General features: G+C 36.5%; 2 protein-coding genes across 2 annotated transcripts in view; both read right to left on the minus strand.

The window, feature by feature from the left end:
* The window catches only part of LOC137237476 (signal transducer and activator of transcription B-like), a 103074-nt gene that overhangs the window by 41117 nt on the left and 40286 nt on the right, over positions 1 to 21671 (minus strand). The gene's annotated exons all lie outside the window — the stretch shown is intronic.
* LOC137237477 (putative mediator of RNA polymerase II transcription subunit 29) overlaps positions 1 to 21671 on the minus strand; it is a 79935-nt gene that overhangs the window by 18459 nt on the left and 39805 nt on the right. Inside the window, exons 3-5 of the mRNA XM_067761140.1 lie at positions 11818 to 12027; positions 11602 to 11710; positions 11383 to 11520 (exon numbers count right to left, since the gene is read on the minus strand). Coding sequence (XP_067617241.1) covers positions 11383 to 11520; positions 11602 to 11710; positions 11818 to 12027 — 457 coding nt within the window. The remainder of the gene's footprint in view (positions 1 to 11382; positions 11521 to 11601; positions 11711 to 11817; positions 12028 to 21671) is intronic.

The raw sequence follows: 21671 nt of genomic DNA on the forward strand, positions 1-21671 counted from the left end.
ATTGATTTTGAAATTACCACTATTTTTGAATTTACATGACTGTAAAAAGAAGTCGTTCATGAAATATGGGTCCAAGTTACAACCTGAGTTAGTTTTCCCTGCTATACCTATGGATTTTAAATTTTTCCTCAGACTTTTAGTCGGCAAGTCAGTATCAAGCTTTGACTGGAAAAATCGTCTTTTCGAAATTCTTAGTAACAATGTAGCTTGATTTCTGGCTTGGCGGTAAAAATCCCAGCTAGTGTCTGTAGGATTTCTCTTCCAACGGTTGTAAAACTTGTTACGTGATTTAATAGCCAACATCTTTAGTAAACCACGGCTATTGCTTGCTTCGACCTCTTACTTCCTTGAGCGGTATATATTTATTAAAAAAATAAATAATTTGATTGTCAAGAAAGTTCAGTTTTTCATTTATATTAGGAAACATCCATACGCTGTTCCAATTTAGAATGTTAGCTTCATACGCAGCTCAGAAAAGTTAACCGCCGCAAAGTCTCGATAACGAAAATGAGTTGGAGTTGTGCAATTGAGGTCAATATTATAAGAAAGAAACAGCATGTCATGATCCGATACTCCTGCAAACGAAAATTGGTCATAATGAAGCACGTCGGAGCTGTTGGATGTACACATCAGGTCTAGCATGCTAGGTTTGCAATTTGGTGAAAACCGAGTGGAAAATTTATTAACAACATCCATGCAAATGGAGTTTAAGGTATCTCTTAATTTCAAAGATCGCGAATCGTTGTTAAGCATATCAATATTTAAGTCCCCACAAAGTAAAATATGTTCATACGCGTGTGAAAGTTGTGCTAATTGCGAAAACAGGGAATCTAATTCAAACAATTTATTAGGGTTGTATGCGCACATAATTAGACACTTCGTAAAGCTATCTCCGACCTCCATGATTATAAATTCAACGGGATCACTTATACTTGATTAATAAATCACTTTTTGGTGAATATTATTCTTGCAATATATGGCGACACCGCCACCTCTAGCACCAGTTTTCCTATCGTTTCTTGTTACCTTGTACCCACGTAACTCATACACACTATCGCCAATATCTTCATTAAACTACGTCTCTGTAACTCATATATTAATTTTTAAGTTTTCTAAAATATAGTTCAAGCAACCAAGCTTTGGCATATTTAAGCTACGGGCATTTATATGGCACAGCTGAAAGCCTGGGTGACTCTTGCTACAGTATTTAACATAAACTTAACACATCCGCTGTCAGTGTTCAAACCCTCATTGACCAAACCCCTTGTTGACCAAACCAAGAAAAAAGGCATGTAATAGTAACAAAAAAAAAAATAAAGAAAATATTTCAAGGACATTCTAGTATAAAAAGGATATGGTACTCAGAAGTACCGTCGGGCCTGAAGAGCTCATATTTTTATGCTTTAATGCCATGGTACTCGGAAAAACAGTTTTTTATGTCATAACAGAACAAAAATATTCTGCAGTGTTGACATTTCTAATGCGGTTTTGACTGATTTTTTTTTATACTGCACGTTTCACATCTTCCTCGACTTTCTCCAAATATTGGCCAATGTACTCCCAAATTACCTAATCGGACATCTTTTGATACTGACTCACCTTTTCCACGACGTTTTTTGCTTGAAGGTGTTGGTGTAAGACTCAATTTTTGTTTGTTGGTAACATCTTTTGCGTCATTAAGCCTTGTGCAACGGATCGTCTATGCTCTAGGAGAGTCATTTTATCATGGCTTTGGCAATATACAATCTAGAAATTAGCGAAAGCTATTTCCAAGAGCCCCCAAAACCATCTATGCCACCATTTTGCCTTCCTATACCGTATGCACAACGCAATTGATCTGCATGATCTACGCCACCCATGAATAAATTTTAACCTTTAATTGCGGTTGGACATTGAACTTGTATTGCCTGACCTTTACCTTCTCTCCTCTGGACAGTACTTTTCTCAGTGCCATGTTGGAAGCCACCAGTACGGGCTTGTTATCAATCCATTTAAAAAAGTTACGCCGTTCATAGTTGTTCGCGAATAGAGCTCGCCTCTTTTCATTTTCTTGTCCGCTTTCATGTTTGGAGGAAGTCATTTTCGATTTCCTCTTACTGTACTGCAAAACTTTCTGCGTTTGTAGAAATTCTAGTAGCCTGACAGATGTAAAATAATTTTCAAAGTACACGTACTTATTTTTTCCCCACACCTCTTCTATGAGAGATAAAACTACTCTCTCTCCCAGGCCATATCCCTCGTACTTTTCTTCGATATCTTCGTCCTTTCCTTGGTATATAGAGAACTTTTTGATATATCCGCGTTGGTCCGCCAAGCACCATAATTTGTAACCACGCTTAATTGGTTTCATAGGACAATACTGTTTTATAGCACTTCTACCTTTGAAAAATAGATTCGCCAACTGATAGCTCCTTCGTTCCATGGTATACCTGAAGAAAACGTTGATTCAGACCTTCAATCATAGTCGATCCTTATTGTTTTCTGGAATTTTAGAATTATCATTTACGTGCAAAAAACGTAAGATTGAATCGAATCTGTTTCGGGACATGGTTTTTGATGCTATGGGCACAGCCAGATCTTCGCTGGTACTCCAATAATGAGATAACTTGGCAGTTGATGGTATCCCATAAAAAAGTGTTTGCATATAAATGCCCAAAATTCACTTTTTTGTAAATTCAAGGTTTTGTTTTTTTGCACCGCATATAAATTCGAATGAAATATGATTTCTTCCACAATAGGCTCCATATAAGATAGGAAAAATTGTGTTGGCCTTTCCATATCGTCAAAATATCAAGTGACTGGTCCCTCTGTAGAGTCAAATTGTGAAACCACGGAGGTTTTATCAATTTTTTTCCATCTTTGCAATGGTTCTTCGAAAACTGTGCTTCTCACGTTTACTGGCAATATATTTGTCTCTTCATTTTCTTCTTCCTGAATTTGATTTAGGACTTCAATCAAAAACTGATCTCACTCCTTCGGTAAAGTCATCATCTCTTGATCTTCATCATCACCCTCGATGTCCGTATCTTGCCCATTATCGATTGGAATTTCCTCCAAAATGGAAGCAATTTCATTTTCTGACAAAAGTCTTCCGTGAACTCCAGCCATTATCCACTAGTATCTGTAAAAAGCTGTGTATAAAAATCAGAAAATACAAGGACAACAGTGCCCGACTGTACTTACAAGTCTCCTTCGGAAAAGCAAAGATCACTGGTAAACAAAAAAAGTAAAGTTCTTTGTATCTTCAAAACTAAACACTAAATTCACAAAACTTACACTTTCTTTTTATTTAGAAGAGATATTTTAAGAATTTAGCAAGATATAATTAAAATAATACACCACTTCTAATTTGTGACCGCACCATGGAAAACACTTACTTGAAAGAGTATAAAAAGCAAAGAATCCACAAATTTTATTAAAAATCCCGTTTGTAGCTTCTATGTTTTTTATTTTAAAGTACCGTTGGTCTGCATAATGTAAGAAACTTACTGATTACTTTTAAAGTAGCAAAATCAGAAGTGGTACTGGAGAGTACCGTCAGACAACAAGGGGTTAAACTAAAATCAGAAGCTATTAGTTTTTGACGTTTCAGCATTGTGGCATGTTCATTGTTTACTCTATAGTTTTGCAGCTTAAATTGAGGTTATGTTGCGAATAGAGTGGAAGGCACTCGAATTCGGTGAAAGAGGACACTCGAATGGAGTGGAATGAAGAACAGCAGGAAGAGTAGAGTTGCATTGGATCAATATACCTTCAATCATTGTATCAATATTAAAGATAAATTTAACTTGAATTTCCCTAGAGATTTCCGTAATATGGCCATTAGTGATGTTTGTGTGTGTGTGCTAATTTTGAGCGATCAGCTGTTAGTTGCGCTACTTGGTAAAGTTTACAATGGGCATGGTACATGACTTCTCTATTTAGTTTAGTTAAACTCTCACGTCCAAAAATATTGCCATAGCCAACTTCGTCGATGTCGGAGAGTATTAACGACCTTTTCTTCGATTTGCAGAACACAGCAACAGCTTTAAGTAGTTGACATCTGTCGTGCGCTGTGTTCAATTTAATTAGAATGGAAGCGGGACTGGATCTGTTGTTATTGTTTTTTGCGCGCATACGAAAGAATTGCCGCAACATAGGAGACTCAATATTTATGACACGACACAGCTTTGAAAATATAACGCTGATATTTTCATCTCTAGTAGGCGGTATTCCTATCAAGACGATATCAGTGGAGACCGCATTTTCTTCAAGTTTTTGAATCTCTTCACCCATATCATTTGCTTTGCGTTTTAACAAATCCAATTCCATGTATACATTTTCCACGCCTTCCACTCTTTCCTCAATTTTTCCAATACGTTCCTTTGCATTCGCTAACTCACCGGCTATCTCGCTCATTCGCTGCATAACCCTGTCCTCCAGATTCTTCATGGACTCGGTAAGCTGCTTTATGATACTTTCTTCATGCTTTTTCAATTTTTCCTCCACATATTAATAAGCTGGTCAGTAACAATACTTTCCCCTTTCTGCTCTATAGGTCGGTTGGTGTTATTTGTACCGGGCGATAGAGTATTTGTTGTTTTTAGCAACTGTTGTTGGGTTTTTTTCTTGTTGTCATACTTGCAGGCTCGAAAGGCATTGTATGTGTGTACGAAAGTGTTTTGTTAAGAATATACGGAGGATGATTAAAGCAGAAAATAAATGTTTATATTTGTATTTTAACTTTTAAATAAAGCCGGCAGAAACTATATTGATGCAAATATTGATACAAATATCGCAGGTTGTATTAATTTTGCATATCAGCACACTTTCACTAAGATTAATTCACTGTATACAGCGGAAAACTTCGATTTCTCGTCAGCGCAAATTTACACGTCTACTCAGCTTTGATCATTCTTCAGTTTAGTAAAGATATATAGGTTTTTGCTCAAGTTATCGTGTTAACGGCCGAGCGGAAGGACAGACGGTCGACTGTCTATAAAAACTGGACGTGGCTTCAACCGATTTCGCCCATTTTCACAGAAAACAGTTACCGTCATAGAGTCTCTACCAAATTTCAGAAGGATTGGTAAATTTTTCTTCGACTTATGGCATTAAAAGTATTCTAGACAAACTAAATGAAAAAGAGCGGAACCACGCCCATTTTGAAATTTTCTTTTATTTTTGTATTTTGTTGCACCATATTACTGGAGTTGAATGTTGACATACAGACGAATTCTAAATATTCTCGCGGAATTTTGTTCTCGCGGATTTTTTTATTCCCGCGGAAAAATTCCTCCAATTCTGTTCTCCTAGGGAAAACAATAATTGGGGAATAGGAATTTCGAATTTTCGAAGTCAGCTGTTTTGTCAATTGAAATTTCGTTGCACATTTCTTATTTTGTTTAAAAAATTGAAAAGTTTAATTATTGTTGCAAATTTGTTGGAAATTAAGAAATAAAATATAAACATTGCACAGTATTTATTGCATTTCATGTGGTATTCACTGAAATGAGTAATGAATTGGTGCCACAGCAACATCAACAGCGGAACATAAGAAGAAGACGGCCGCGTAACACAAATCCGCCGGAGTTGCCTGCTTTCATTCAGCAAAGCAATTTTCTGGCGGCCAAGTTGAGTTGAATTCGTCCTTCATCATATGCCAAAATCTATTTAAGCCTTATTAAAAAATCCTTGCGCAATTTCTGGATGGCTGCATCAAATTTGTATACCAAGAGCTCTACCGTTGCTTATGATATACTTTTCAACTTAAAATAAAGAATATTGTGGTTGTAGTTGTTGTTGTATTAGAAGTGAGAATATTGTGGTAGAATATAAATACATCTTTTAGCACAAATTTGTACAAATAAGTGTTCTTTCTTAAAATAACCAATTTCCTTTAACTATTTTGATGCATTCCCTTTAATTTAACAAGTGAAAAAACTCCTATGAAATGGCAGAGAAATCTCCCTCTCCCTCACATTCATAATACCTACTTTTCTCCCATAACCGTTTTCCGCTTTTTCGAACATTGTTCAAAATAGGAGGAAAGGGAGAAGTGAAAAAACTCACAAGGAATTTTTATTTAGAATACGAGGAATGGGAGAAGGGAGAAAACTCGCACGGAATTTTCGTTTAGAATTGGGCTGATAAAGATATAAAATTTTTGTTAAAATTTGACTTTAAAAAAAATTTTTTTAAGAGTGAGATTTTGTTAATTCTTATTTAAAACACATATAGTAATAGGAGTAACGTTCCTGACAAATTTCATCATGATATCTTCAACGACTGCCAAATTACAGCTTGCCAAACTTTTAAATTACCTTCCTGTTAAAGTGGGCGGTGCCACGCCCATTGTCCAAAACTTTACTAATTTTCTATTTTGCGTTATGAGGTCAACCCACCTACCAAGTTTCATCGATTTAGCCGTCTTTGGTAATGAATTGTCGCACTTTTTCGGTTTTTCGAAATTTTCGATATCGAGAAAGTGGGCGTGATTATAGTCCGATTTCGTGCATTTTAAATAGCGATCTGAGATGAGTGCCCAGGAACTTACATACCAAATTTCATTAAGATACCTCAAAATTTACTCAAGTTTACGTGTTTACGGACAGACGGACGGACGGACGGACATGGCTAAATGAATTTCTTTTTTCGCCCAGATAATTTTGATATATAGAATTCTATATCTATCTCGATTAGTTTATACCGTTACGGATTACCGTTATGCGAACAACAACAACAAATATATAGACAAACGGTCATGGAATGGGAAGCCCCACATCAGCAATTCTTATGGAAGTGTTTATGCAAAATCTGGAAGAAAAGTACATACAGGAGCTGAAGTCAAATTAGGCGTGTCATTTTGTGCTAGATACGTGGATGACATAATATGCGTTTTAACTGCTAATAACGAAGAGCTTGTACTGGAGTACCTCAACAAGCAGCACGAAAATATAAAATTTACAATGGAAACCGAAAAAGACGGAGGAATCAACTATCTAGACCTCACGATAAATATTGATAAAGAAACCAAAAGATTTAACTATGACATATATAGAAAGCCTACGGCCACCGACACAATAATACATAATACCTCAAATCACCCCCAACAGCATAAAAATGTAGCATTAAGGCTGTACCAAATGACTTGAAAGAACACCTCTTACACAAGAGGCATATAAGAGAGAACTTGAGGTCATATATAACATCGCTGCAAACAACGGATATAAAAAAGCACTAGTAAATAGGCTCAGAAGGACAAATGGAGAACCAAAAAGAAATAATGAAAAGGAAAATAATAGCTGGACGACTATGACATATACTGGAAAAGCAACATATAAATTGGCAAACTTCTTTAAAAAATAAAACATTAACACAGCATTCAAAACATCGAACAATCTAGGGCGAAAACTAAGAAAACTCAAAGGATACGTTTAGCAGCCACGGCGTATACTGGCTTACCTGCGGATGCCAACATAGTTACATAGGACAAACAGGACGGCAAATAAGAACGAGCTTCAGAGAACATATTAGAGATTACAACAAAAAAATACGGAATCCAAACATTACACCCGAATCTAATTTCGCGAATCACATGGTCGAGAATGAATGTTCCCCAGCAAACATCAAAAAAAGAAAAAGTTAGCACAAAATGAATTTCCCGGCGAACTGATAAATAAACTGGTACGAAATTTTCACAAAAGAACCCACAACGCCAGTTCAAGTGACACAAATGCCAAAATATATAAATCAGTAACATATGTCCCTGGAATAGCAGAGAGAATCAAGAGTTCAAACTTATATGATCAGAAAAATACAGAATAGCGTTTTCATATAATAACACTCTCAGACAGGTATACAGCAACGTGAAAGACAGGATTCCTAAGATGGAGAAATCTGACTTAATTTATCAAATTCCATGTACTGGTGACGGGTCCAACATATGCAACAAGGTATATGTAGGGACACTAAGCAAAAACTGAAGACGAGGATTTCCGGACACAAGTCGAATATAAAGTTAAGGAACAATTCGTCGGAAAATAAGACAGCCTTGTCTGCCCATTGCAATAATACTGGGCATCACCCCGATTTTGAAAACGTTAGAATTTTGGATACCGAGAAACACTATAACAAAAGATATATTTTGGAAATGCTTCATATTTTGAACACCCCTAATAGTAAGAGAATTAATTTTAAATCAGACACTGAGCAATGCAAGGGTTTACCGAAACTTGGTGCTGAAACAACAAAAGCACACAATGCAGGCTGCGCATGGCTCATCGTAATATATACATTCCAACAAACATCCCACTATCAATAACCTGGATTACAACAAGAATTAAGATGATAAATATGCTCTTGTTTATCATTCTATGCTCTTTCTATATAGGTATTGTTGGTATTAAATTTTTGTTTAGATATACGGTACCTTAAAATTGTTTATACTTACGGTATTCAAATTTGTTTATATTTTTATTTGATTCCTTTTGAACAAACCTTTCAACCACCTGATCAGTCGATCAAGCACGTCATTGCGTGTAAGTTCTATTTGTCCGCATATATATACATATATATATATGTTTGTACATATTTTAAATTGTAAACATTCTTATATCTTTGGTTTTTGTTTTCTCGTTTATGTTAGTCCTGATGATGACTTCAGGTTGAAGTCGAAATATCGACCAATTAAATATTTTTGAAAAAGGAAAATAAACGTGTTTTATTTACTATATGGCCTCAAGCTCATCAAACCAATATATTTAAAACTTGTTTACAAGAAACAAAGTAATCACATAGGTACAACTGACAAACACACAACAACAAATAAACACAAAGCAATTAACACACCAAAACAACAAACGCACAAAGAAGGTCAAACGACTAAAATTACGGATTTTTACCTGCCTCAGTCAGCCACACATATCGATCAGTAAAACCACCCTCGGTTCTGAATGAACACGCAGCACATACACATAACTAAATATACACAAGCATCAATTTTGACAATACCTGTTCATGTACCTAGGAACTATAAATACAGGACAAACGACAACTACAGATCAGAACGAAAATCGACACTGATGATGGCACAACGCCGAAACCGGGTTGTCTCAAAACCAAATTTGACAAGGGATGACGGAAAATCGTTCCGATATACATCAAAATATAAGGTCAATATCTATATATATAAAAAACAAATTCTATGTGTGTGCGTGTGTTCGCTATGGAAACGTATTTCCCACACTTCAATCATCACCAAATTTTGGCTATAGGTTCCTTCGGAAGGTTTTAGGCTAAAAATAATTTGGATATATAAAAGGGGCGTGACACCTCACATACAAATGAAATCTTTGGTACTGCATAACTCTGAAGGTATACATGCCAGAACATTGAAATTCAGTGAAGAGTTACATGAGGTCAATCCCTAACACCACCAAGAAAATGTGGAATTAGGAAAAAGGGGGCGCGGCACCCCCCATACAAATGGAATATATCATACTTTATATCTCTAGATGTAGTAATGGTAGGATAATGAAAATTGGTAAGGAGCTATATGACGTTAAGTCCTAACACCTCCAGTAAAATGTGGAGTTGGGGAAAAAGGGGCGTGGCACCTTCCCTACAAATAGGATTTTTCAGAACTATGGCTGCCGTACAAACTTAGGTTATTTAAACACCTAAAGTTTGACTGCATTCATGAGTTTGGTTGTTATTCCTTTTTGACGTTTAGTAATCTGCCGCCGTAAAAAAAAATTTTAGCTTCAATCTATCTACATCTTCTATAAAAATAAAATTATGTGTGTGTGTTCCCTATGAAAACGTGTTTCCCATACTTCAATCATCACCAAATTTTGGCTGTAGGTTCCTTCGATCATGACGAAGGTTTTTCATATTTCAGAATTAAGAATTTTAAATTGGTTTTTCATATTTCAGAATTAAGAATTTTAAATTAACTTTTTTTTGCTATGCGAACGAGCAATCTTAGCTCCTAAAAATTATCCGGTTAACAAAATCAATGATCGCATTCAAAACCAAATTCCTGGTGAAGTGCGAAATATAAATCGGTAGACACAGTTACAGATGAAGATAAAAATGTGAATTATCCAATTGGATTTCTAAACTCTTTAGAACCACCTGGAATAAAAAAAAAAAAAAATAAATGTAAGGCGCGATAACCTCCGAAGAGATCTAAGGCCGAGCTTCTCTTCCAATTTGCGTCGTGCTCCTCTTGATTTTTCCCTACAAATTGGCCGGACGGGACCTACATGTTTTATGCCGACTCCGAACGGCATCTGCAAGGCAGATGAGTTTTCACTGAGAGCTTTTCATGGCAGAAATATAATCGGAGCGCTTGCCAGACACTTCCGAGGGGCGACCCCGCTTAGAAAAATTTTCTTCTAATTGAAAAATCTTATTTCTAAAATTTTGATGTTGCTTTGCTCGGGAGTTGAACCCAGGGCATACGGTGTGATAGGCGGAGCACGCTACCATCACACCACGGTGGCCGCCACCACCTGGAATGCCTGCGCATATATTAACTTTGAAAATTGTCTAACCAATCATGCTTCTTCGGAATTTAGACCCACCTAAATTGTGCAATGGAACCAGACTTTGCGTTTAGAAATTAATGCCGAATGTAATAGAAGCAACAATCATCAGCGGTAAAAGCAAAAGTGAAGATGTGCTCATACCACGGATCCCAATGATTCCTAAAGATTTGCCATTCAATTTTAAACGCTTACAGTTTCCTGTACGCGTTTCTTTTGCAATTACAATCAACAAAGCACAAGGGCAATCGCTTACTGTTGCAGGCTTAAATTTAGAGAGTCCGTGCTTGCCAGCTATATGTTGCTTGCTCTAGAGTTGGAACGCCAAAAAATTTGTTTATCTTTGAACCGAACGTAAAAACCAAAAATATTGTGTACCCACTTGCATTACAATAAGATACAATAATAAAATGTTTTAAACGAAAATTTCATCAAATATGCGTACATAATTCAATTCAATTTACAGAACAATAAACTAAATTATCAACAAACAAAACAGAAAAAATAACGCAACATTCATTCGATATCGGGGGCACTACAACGTACCCCGGGTATAGCTAGTCTATTTATGTAAATGAATTTTGTTGTGATGGCTTAAGTTAGGAGGTAGCTACCCTGATAGAGCAAGCTGACTTGGACAACATGAAGGTCCGTTGTGATACCACATAAAATAAAATAACGGTGACGTAGCTATAGCTACTTAGAGAATCGCGGCGTAGCAACGATCTCAACCTTAATTAAATTCTACGGAGATCCAAGTGAGTTGCGACCGAAGTACTTTCGCCTAGTTCTGGCAGAAACAGTACCAAGCACATACATTTAAAATTTGAGAAAATACAAAATTAAAACTTACTTTCCGTCCTTTTTGTGGCCATTCTTCGAGTGGTACTTGATACCGTTGACATTCTTGTAACGCTTTTTACAACCAGGCACAGGACACGCAAACGGTTTCTCATTACCCGGTGTCCCATTGCTGCCGGTACCGGAATGCCTTCACATAAATATACATACATACATTTAAATAGCAAATTTTCATTCATACAAAAAATAATAATTTCTGTTGAGCAATCACCTGCTCCCATAACGCATTATGAATTCGGAACTGAACTCCTCAGTTGTCCAAGAATCATTACTATCCTCCGACTCCGAGACAACCATTTCATCATCGTCCATTTCACTGCCTAAAATGATGCGCCCAAATAAAGAATAAACCAAAAGCACAAATAAATAGTGCACAGTTATTAGTAAAATAGCAAATATAAATAAGTAATTTTTTTCGCAATCTCACCAGTGGGCGTATTGCTGCGATTTGACGAAGACATACTATAACTGTGATGTTTGATTGCCAATTTTCGCTTGAGTTCAACGCCTGTGGTATTGGCGGAAAGGAATGGACTCTCCTTTCGTGCATCCTCCGAAATGAAACGTAGTACATAACTCAGGGGTAAACATGCAGGCTGCGCCTGCTCTTTCTGTTCGACCACTTTTGGATCATAATCTGAAATTAAGACACATAAAATGAAAAATAATCAATTATGTAATGACACTGTACAAAAGGTATTTTGCAACAAAGTAAGCATGATAGTTTTCTGAAACGTGGCATCGCATACGTTTTAACAAATAAACTTCTTGTCTAGCTTGTCTAGTTTACTTTTTGATGTGTGAACATCTTGTCTCACGGTATGGGGAGATCCTGAATGTAATCGTAAGATGTAAGTGTAAGCGTACGCGTAAGTGTAGTCTTTGTAAGAGGTATGATATAGGGGGGATATATGTAGAATGTAAGTGCAGGCGTAGTGCGTAATATTGGTATACGTACTGTACGGAATTCTAGAATATGTGTGTAATAAGCTGGGTTGATTTGCATGGACGAAAGTTAACCCATATCGCGCCATCGATTTTTCGATAGGTTTTGGACTCAGGAAAAAAAGTTCCACTAAGCATACCCAAAAAAATAATTTTTGAGCCTGCAAAATTTGAGTTTTTTGACTTTTTTTTCTTTGATTTTTAAGGTTTTTTTCATGACCTACTTAAAAAATTTTCATTTGATTTTAAAATTTTCATGTATACCCGTCCGACTCAAAATTGTCCGCTTAAAACTTTGGCAATAACAGTTTTTTGAAAAAAAAAAATATTTTTTGGATTTTAAGGAGTTTTTTTGGTTAAAAAATTTATTTTTTCGCCATTTTTTTTAAGGGTTTCTTCAGAAACGTGCAAAAGTGTTGCCGATGAAAACGAATTTGTCTTATAGTTCCTATCCCACTTAAAATTATGCGATAAAAACGTTGGCATTTGGTTTTTGGGACTTGTTTTGGTCGAAATCGATTTGTTTCATTTTCAAGGCTCCAAATCATTTTTTATGTATATGTTTCCGTTAGAGGTAGGGGCAAATTTTGAAAAACCCATTTAGAGTGCTCCAATCGAGTCCAAATGTATGACCGACCCCCACTAACTTTGGAGGCCCGACCCACCGATGCCAGTGGCATACCCCCTGGAACCCCCTGGGGGTTCACCATACAAACATTTAAAAAAATCGCCGGTTTTGCACTTTACATGAATAAATCAGCGAAATGCCTATGTTTTTTCTTTTTGGAGTTTATTTTTCTATTTAGAAATTTATTTAGTCAGAACATATGTAAATGAAGAAATTAATTTAACTTAGTAATAGAAAAGAAATTAAAAAAAATTATTAGAAATTAGCGTTTTTACAACCCTTTTAAAACCAAGGCATCACTGTCATGCATTTGCATGTCGTAAATATAGTTGTGTGGGTTTTTTATTCAACTGTTTTAAAAAATGAAGGTATCACTGTGACACAATTGCAGATCGTAAAATTGCTTGTGTTGTTTTTTTTAAACCACCACAAGACACAGCAGGTAGAATTGAAATTACCATTTCATTCTTATTACCTCGTATCGTAGACCGCAACAGTTTTTGTGAATGCATTAAGTCGTTGTGAAGAACTCAAAGTGTGAAGTGCTAATTTCAGATAAAAAAATATTTCAAAAAAATAATAAGTGAAGTGACCATTCCAAATCAAAAAGTTTACAATGAATCCACCATCCTCTACACCGCAAGATGAAGCAACTACATCAACAACTATCGAAAACCCAATGACTCATATACACAAGCATGCTGTTACTGTTTTTGGTGTGTATACTGATTTAACTGATCTTAATTTACCAACCCATCTGGATATCTTGAGATATTATTTTTACTTAAGCGAACGTGCTAAAACAGAACAAAATAGTTTTCCCATAAATCATTCACTATTCAAGTACAAGATAAGTTGATTGGAATTTGGGAAAAACTTGGTATGGAAATAATGCTGAAAAAAAGTGTATTTAATAAATTGAATAAATTGCTTGACAAGTATCAAGAGCAAATCAAGAGAAGAAACAACATCCAACAATTTACAGAGTATGTAAAATCTCTGGAAACAATTTTTTACATTGGAACATGTAGATGCGATTTGAAGGCAGCTCCATGTGCATGCGGCTGGGTTCCCGATCGTCAAAGAGTTCATGCACGATCTACATAATCAGAGAAGACTAACAATGGATGCATTTATGATGGAAACTGAAGAGCAAGGAGCAACGTCTATGTCATCAATGCCAACATACCAAGATCCCGATGATTCAACATACGCACCGCCACCGGTTCAAGAAGTTATGGATAGAAGCACAAGTTCACAATACACAGAGAGATACGATTGTTTTAACTTTGCCTTGGTATGTGACAGATTTGGTGTGCCTGACAGAGTAGCATCAGCATTGGGAACCGCTCTTTTGCAAGATTTTAAAATTAAAGATAAGCATGGGAAACCTCTCATCATGGATAAATCGAAAGTTCGCAGAGAAAAAGAGAAATGCAGACAAGAAGTGCTTCGCAAACGGTTAGATGATACCAATTTGTTAGCGTTTTCATTCGATGGCAGAAAAGATGATACTTTAACGATAGATAAAATTGATGAGAACTATCATACTAGGATGGTAAAAGAACCTCATCTTGTTATTTCGAGAGAACCCAATTCTGAATTGATTGGTTACGTAAGACTGGAACATGAAACCGCTGAATACAAAACAACCAAATTAAATGGTTTTTTCAACGATAAAAATATATCACTGGATGCATTAATTGGAATATGCACTGACGGTGAGCCAACAAACACTGGCCCACACGGTGGAATTATACGACGATTCGAATTGCTGTTAAAAAGACCATTGCATTGGTTCGTTTGCCTTCTACACTTCAACGAACTTCCGTTTCGGCATTTGTTTGAAGCTTTGGATAAATCAACCAGCACTGGACCAAGATCGGCAACAGGAAAATTGAGCCGTCAAATCGAAACTTGTGAAACTCTTCCGGTAAGTTATTGCTATCACTCATTTATTATAATTGTCAACCATTTTTAATTATTTTATTATTATATATTTTCAGGTGGTGGACGGCTTCCAGAAAATTTAGTTGCAAAATATGCCCCCTGCTCCAGAAAAAAATTGAATTTTCCACCGATTCGAAGTACTTATACGACATGGCCCATGCAATTTCTAGCGGCGTGGTTTCGGTGGATCTGGCTAACATCAAACCAGGGAAAATTGTACATTCTCGGTGGCTCACCAAGACCGCTAGATTATTGCGATTATATGTGACAACGGAAAATCCAGATGCAAATTTAAGAATTCTGGTTGAATTTATAATTAAATGTTATGTGCCAATGTACTTCAATATCAAGTATTACAGCTCTGCCGTGTACGGCAGTGCATTATTTTTCAAGTTCATTGGTTGGTCACGATTTCTAGAACCTCGTTTACGCAAAATTGTTAATCAAGTAATTAAAGATAATTCATGTTATGCGCATTCGGAAAATATCTTGTTATCAATGTTGTTTGATAATAGCAAAGAAAAGCGCGACTATGCCATCAAGAAAATTCCACGCTATCGAACCGATGTTGACGAGCCAATGGAACTTAGAAGTTTCTAAAAAAACCAGATATAGACTTTAATTGCACAAGTTATACGGAAATGATCAATTTGAATGATATAAATATCGTATTTGAACCACCATTCACGCGAAGCATTCCGTACGATACATTGAAAGAATATTTAAATCAAGATGATCCACCGTTTAATGATCCCAAAATTCCATCACACATGCAAGAAACGGAACATGTTCAATTGCTAGCTAGCGTTTCCAAACGGGTTATACCGGAAAATGTAGAGGCTGTTATGGCGACGACATTAGAGAGCCGTGCGAAATTGCCCAGACTTGAAAGTAAAAAAGACTTCAAACAATAATTTTTTTTAGTTTCTTTTCTATAACTCACTTAAATTAATTTTTTCATTTACATATGTTCTGACTAAATAAATTTCTTAAGAGAAAAAATAGATATTTATAAATAACTAATAAATATTATTATAAATAAATAAATAAAAATAAAGAAAAAACATAGCCATTTAGCTGATTTTTTCATGTAAAGTGCAAAACCGACGATTTTTTGAAATGTTTGTATGGTGAACCCCCAGGGGTGTTCCAGGGGGTGTGCTACTGGCATCGGTGGGTCGGGCCTCCAAAGTTAGTGGGAGTCGGTCATACATTTGGACTCGATTGGAGCACTCTAAATGGGTCAAAGTGGGATTTTTCAAAATTTGCCCCTACCCAAAAGTTCGACCCAAATTGGGGGACATCAGAATTCGTTTTAGAGGTATGGTTCCTTCGGCAAAGTTTCTTATTTTGATCCCTAGAATACGATTTTCACAGAGCAATGAGCGATTTTTAAATCGACCCGCCCTATTGTACAGGTATAAAGGAATCGAGATATATATAGACTTCCATATATCAAAATCATCAGGATCGAAAAAAAAATTGATTGAGCCATGTCCGTCCGTCCGTCCGTCCGTTAACACGATAACTTGAGTAAATTTTGAGGTATCTTGAAGAAATTTGGTATGTAGGTTCCTGAGCACTCATCTCAGATCGCTATTTAAAATGAACGATATCGGACTATAACCACAATTCATTACCAAAGACAGATAAAGCGATGAAACTTGGTAGGTGAGTTGAGCTTATGACGCAGAATAGAAAATTAGTAAAATTTTGGACAATGGGCGTGGCACCGCCCACTTTTAAAAGAAGGTAGTTTAAAACTTTTGCAAGCTGTAATTTGGCAGTTGTTGAAGATATCATGATGAAATTTAGCTGGAACGTTACTCCTCTTACTATATGTACGCTTAATAAAAATTAGCAAAATCGGAGAAGGACCACGCCCACTTTTAAAAAAAAATATTTTTTAAAGTAAAATTTTAACAAAAAATTGTATATCTTTACAGTATATAAGTAAATTATGTCAACATTCAACTCCAGTAATGATATGGTGCAACAAAATACAAAAACAAAAGAAAATTTCAAAATGGGCGTGGCTCCGCCCTTTTTCATTTAATTTGTCTAGGATACTTTTAATGCCATATGTCGAACAAAGCATTACCAATCCTTTTGAAATTTGGTAGGGGCATAGATTTTACGACGTTAACTGTTTTCTGTGAAAATGGGCGAAATCGGTTGATATCACGCCCAGTTTTTATACACAGTCGTCCGTCTGTCCTTCCGCATGGCCGTTAACACGATAACTTGAGCAAAAATAGACATATCTTTAATGAACTTAGTTCACGTGCTTATGAACGAAATCCGACTATGACCACGCCCACTTTTTCGATATCGAAAATTACGAAAAATGAAAAAAATGCCATAATTCTATACCAAATACGAAAAAAGAAATGAAACATGGCAAGATAATTGGATTGGTTTATTGACGCGAAATATAACTTTAGAAAAAACTTTGTAAAATGGTTGTAACACCTACCATATTAAGTAGAAGAAAATGGAAAAGTTCTGCAGGGCGAAATAAAAAACCCTTGAAATCTTGGCAGGTATTACATGTATCCAAAAAATTATGTTCTGGGTCACACTGGTCCACATTTTGGTCGATATCTGGAAAACGCCTTTACATATACAACTATCACCACTCCCTTTTAAAACTCTCATTAACACCTTTAATTTGATACCAATATCGTACAAACACATTATAGAGTCACCCCTAGTCCACCTTTATGGCGATATCTCGAAAAGGCGTCCACCTATAGAACTAAACCCCACGCCCTTTTAATATACTCATTAGCACCTCTCATTTGATACCCATATCGCACAAACATATTCTAGAGTCACCCCTGGTCCACCTTTATGGCGATATCTCGAAAAGGCGATCACCTATAGAACGAAGGCCAACTCCCTTTTAAAAATACTCATTAACACCTTTCATTTGATAGAGTCACTCCTGGTCCACCTTTATTGCGATACCTCGAAAAGGCGTCCACCTATAGAACTAAGGCCCATTCCCTTTTAAAATACTCATTAACACCTTTCGTTTGATACCCATATTGTACAAACGCATTCTAGAGTCACCCCTGGTCCACCTTTATGCCGATATATCGAAAAGGCGACCACCTATACAACAACCACCACTCGCTTTTAAAACCCTCATTAATACCTTTAATTTGATACCCATATCGACCAAACACATTCTAGAGTCACCCCTGGTCCACCTTTATGCCGATATTTCGAAACGGCGTCCACCTATAGAACTAAGGCCCTCTCCCTTTTAAAATACTCATGAACACCTTTCGTTTGATACCCATATCGTACAAACAAATTCTAGGGTCACCCCTGGTCCACCTTTATGGCGATATTTCGAAACGGCGTCCACCTATGGAACTAAGGATTACTCCCTTTTAAAATACTCATTAACACCTTTCATTTCATACCAATATCGTACAAACAAATTCTAGAGTCAACCCTGATCCACCTTTATGGCGATATCCCTAAATAACGTCCACCTATAGAACTATGGCCCACTCCCTCATAAAATACTCTTTAATGCCTTTCATTTGATACACATGTCATACAAACACATTCCAGGGTTTCCCTCGGTTCATTTTCCTACATGGTTATTTTCCCTTATGTTGTCACCATAGCACTCAACTGAGTATGTAATGTTCGGTTACACCCGAACTTAACCTTCCTTACTTGTTATTTTTATTTTTAGCACTGCGCATACTTGAACTTGCTTTTTCATTCGCTTTGTCCTTGTTGCTATTTTTTTCCTCAATGTTAACAGTTTGGTTACAACAAATTAGGTTTTTTATGCCATCCCAAAATTTAGCCAAATCCCTGAATTTTACTTCAAAGGCAGTCATTATGGCTTCCAGCCCCAGTTTTTGTGGCGCATTTACACACTCCGAACACATGTAGCGTATATGATAATTTGCTTTTATCAACTTGACGTCATATTCAGTGATGACGCCCTCACAGCACGCATGATGGAAGAGCTTTTTACAGAAGTCACTACACGGCACACTTGTATTGTCAGTACGACCATAACCCTTATCACATTTTCCGCAAAAGTCATCCATAATTTAGTTGAGATCAAAAACTCGAAAACAAAATACAAAATCAAAAACGAGAACAAAAAACAAAGCGAGCAAGTAAATATGCAATATCCCACCCTTGCGGAAGAAGAAAGCACACTACCAAGGGAGACACGAGTCACCATGGCCCAACTTCGTCCTGGATACTGTAACAGGTTAAAAGTTTACTTGTCCAGAATCAATCACGACATACGTAATGTATGTTCTGCATGTGATGTGACCTCACATAACACCAACTATCTTTTCAATTGTAGTGTGGAACCTACGCCTCTAACACCCATCCCCCTGTTGAAACAGCCAGTTTCCTTGGACTCCCGTTGGGGGACTTTGATGACAATTTGGGAGTGGTCGTGCCCATTGAATGGGGCGAAGCACTGTTAATACAACATCAACAACCACCAGTCGCTACCACGCCTCCTGGCCATCACATCATATGCCAGGACGGAAGCTATAGGACTGACACTTCAAACTCATACCTTTGTCGACGTCACTTTCTTGGAAGCTCAAGGTGTAACTTCGAAGACTTCCTGACGAATGTTTATGTCGCGCTATGCAGCCGAGCTACACCAGAGAAATACCTTGACACGTTAGGGAGTAACTATTCGGCCATGGACGCCGTCCTCGAAATCATAAGCTGTCTAAGCCGTAGTAGGATCGGCTAAGGGTTTTTTTTTTTTAACCGCGGACGAAGGTTAAAGCTGTTAAATGAAAAAATGTATATCATAAAAAAAAACTATATTTGCTCAAACAAAAAAATTTACCGTGGAAATGAACGCAAATTTCTCTAAAAGGTAAAATTTTTTTCTCGGTAATAGTCTAGAACAGGAGAGGTGTCAAAAGACGCGTATTGACCTTGACAACAATAATCCGAAAGCGGAAAATAAAAATTTTAGCTCGTTCAAAAGATATTAACGAACAACCGGAAAAATGCCCCGGGTCCCTTCGAAACCGGGGTGGGATTCAGAGTATTTTTGCGCAGAACACCTTTCTGCGTTGGCGGCCTTCGGCCTTCGACCGCGCTTATAAAAAATTACCCTGGCCGGTCCACCAATGGGGTGGGATCAAAATTAAATGAGTGCAAAATCCCTTGGTACACAAATTTTTTTTTAGTGCACAACAACATTACAACAACCACGTGAAAATCGCCAACTTCAACTGCAAATATCTCCGGACAGATATACAATTTTTCTTTTCCGCGTTCGGATTGTTGTTGGCGAGGTCAATATGCGTTTTTTGGCACCTCCTCTATCGATATTTTTTGACGCGTATTAGCTGTCGACCCGTGTTCTAGATTTTTACCTTTTTCTCTTTTTTTGGCGGTAATTCTTAATTTAGGGTACAACCCAAATGGTTGTTGTTGTTTTAGCGATAAGGTTGCTCCCCGAAGACTTTGGGGAGTGTTATCGATGTGATGGTCCTTTGCCGGATACAGATCCAGTACGCTCCGGATACAGAATCAGTACGATTAAGGTGCTAGCCCGACCATCTCGGAAACGGTTTATGTGGCCCAGACCTGTTAAATAATGATTACTAATGGTAATGATTAGCCGTTCCATTGATTATTTTCTTGAAACGCTATTTAATGATTACTTGCCATTATTTTCTATTTTTAATGATTATTTTTCAATTGGTTAAAAAAATAATCAAAAAAAATCCGATTATTGAAAAAAATCAGAAATAATCAAAAGTAATCAAAAATCAGAAAAAAAAATCAAAAATAATCAAAAGTAATGGTTATTTTTTATTTTTTTTTTTATTTTTTGATTATTTTTCCGCTTTGTTGAAAGAAAAATTTTCGTTTGTTGCATGCATACAAGTACATTTTAGGATGCAATAGTAAGTCGTAAGCGCTTATCGAGGCGAATATATACATACATGCAACATATAGGGCGAATTGTATATGAGCGTTGATTCAAACATATTGTCACGGATATTAGCATCACTAACCCAAGGCGAATTCATTACAGGTGGTGTTATCCCATCAGCTGATTGCTTCTTCTTGATAATTTTCCATACAACGCCTTGTACTGCAACATGTCAGTTAATCGAAATCAATGAAAATTTTCTTTTGACTTGACATTCTTCTGCACGGCGAATTGGTTGAATTCGCTTTGCCACCACCTGGTATAGATTCGCCTTGTAACTAACCTATACCATCACTAAGGCGATGCTAAGGCCATGCCAAGCAGCCGAAAGAGATGTCACACACAGATGCATTTACTTATGCGCCTATGTATGCGCGAGAGACTGTAAACTACAAACATTCACATCAATAATTCAATCATTATCCCAATAAGCATTTTTGTAAGTGTTTTTAAAAATAACTTACAGTAAACTTACTCTTATAAGCATTAAATAAGCGGTTTGGTTATTTAGTTTACGTTATGTTTTTAAAATAAGCGTTTTGTAAGTGTTTATAAGTTTATACTTATAATAAGCTTAACAAAACAAATCTTTTGTAAGCATTTTGAGCACACATTTATAATTCAATTATTTATGCAAGCAAGCTGCAAATGTTTTCAAAAAAATGCAGAGAAGTACCGTTTGCTTTTAAAAAGACGAAGCAAATGTGAATTTATTGAGATAAAACGTGAAATAAAGTTGTGCACAGCAGTGAAAATAATAAAATAATTAAGGTAAATTAATAAAAAGATAGGTAGT

Source organism: Eurosta solidaginis, chromosome 1 (genome assembly GCF_040869045.1).
Source record: "Eurosta solidaginis isolate ZX-2024a chromosome 1, ASM4086904v1, whole genome shotgun sequence".
NCBI lineage: Eukaryota > Metazoa > Arthropoda > Insecta > Diptera > Tephritidae > Eurosta > Eurosta solidaginis.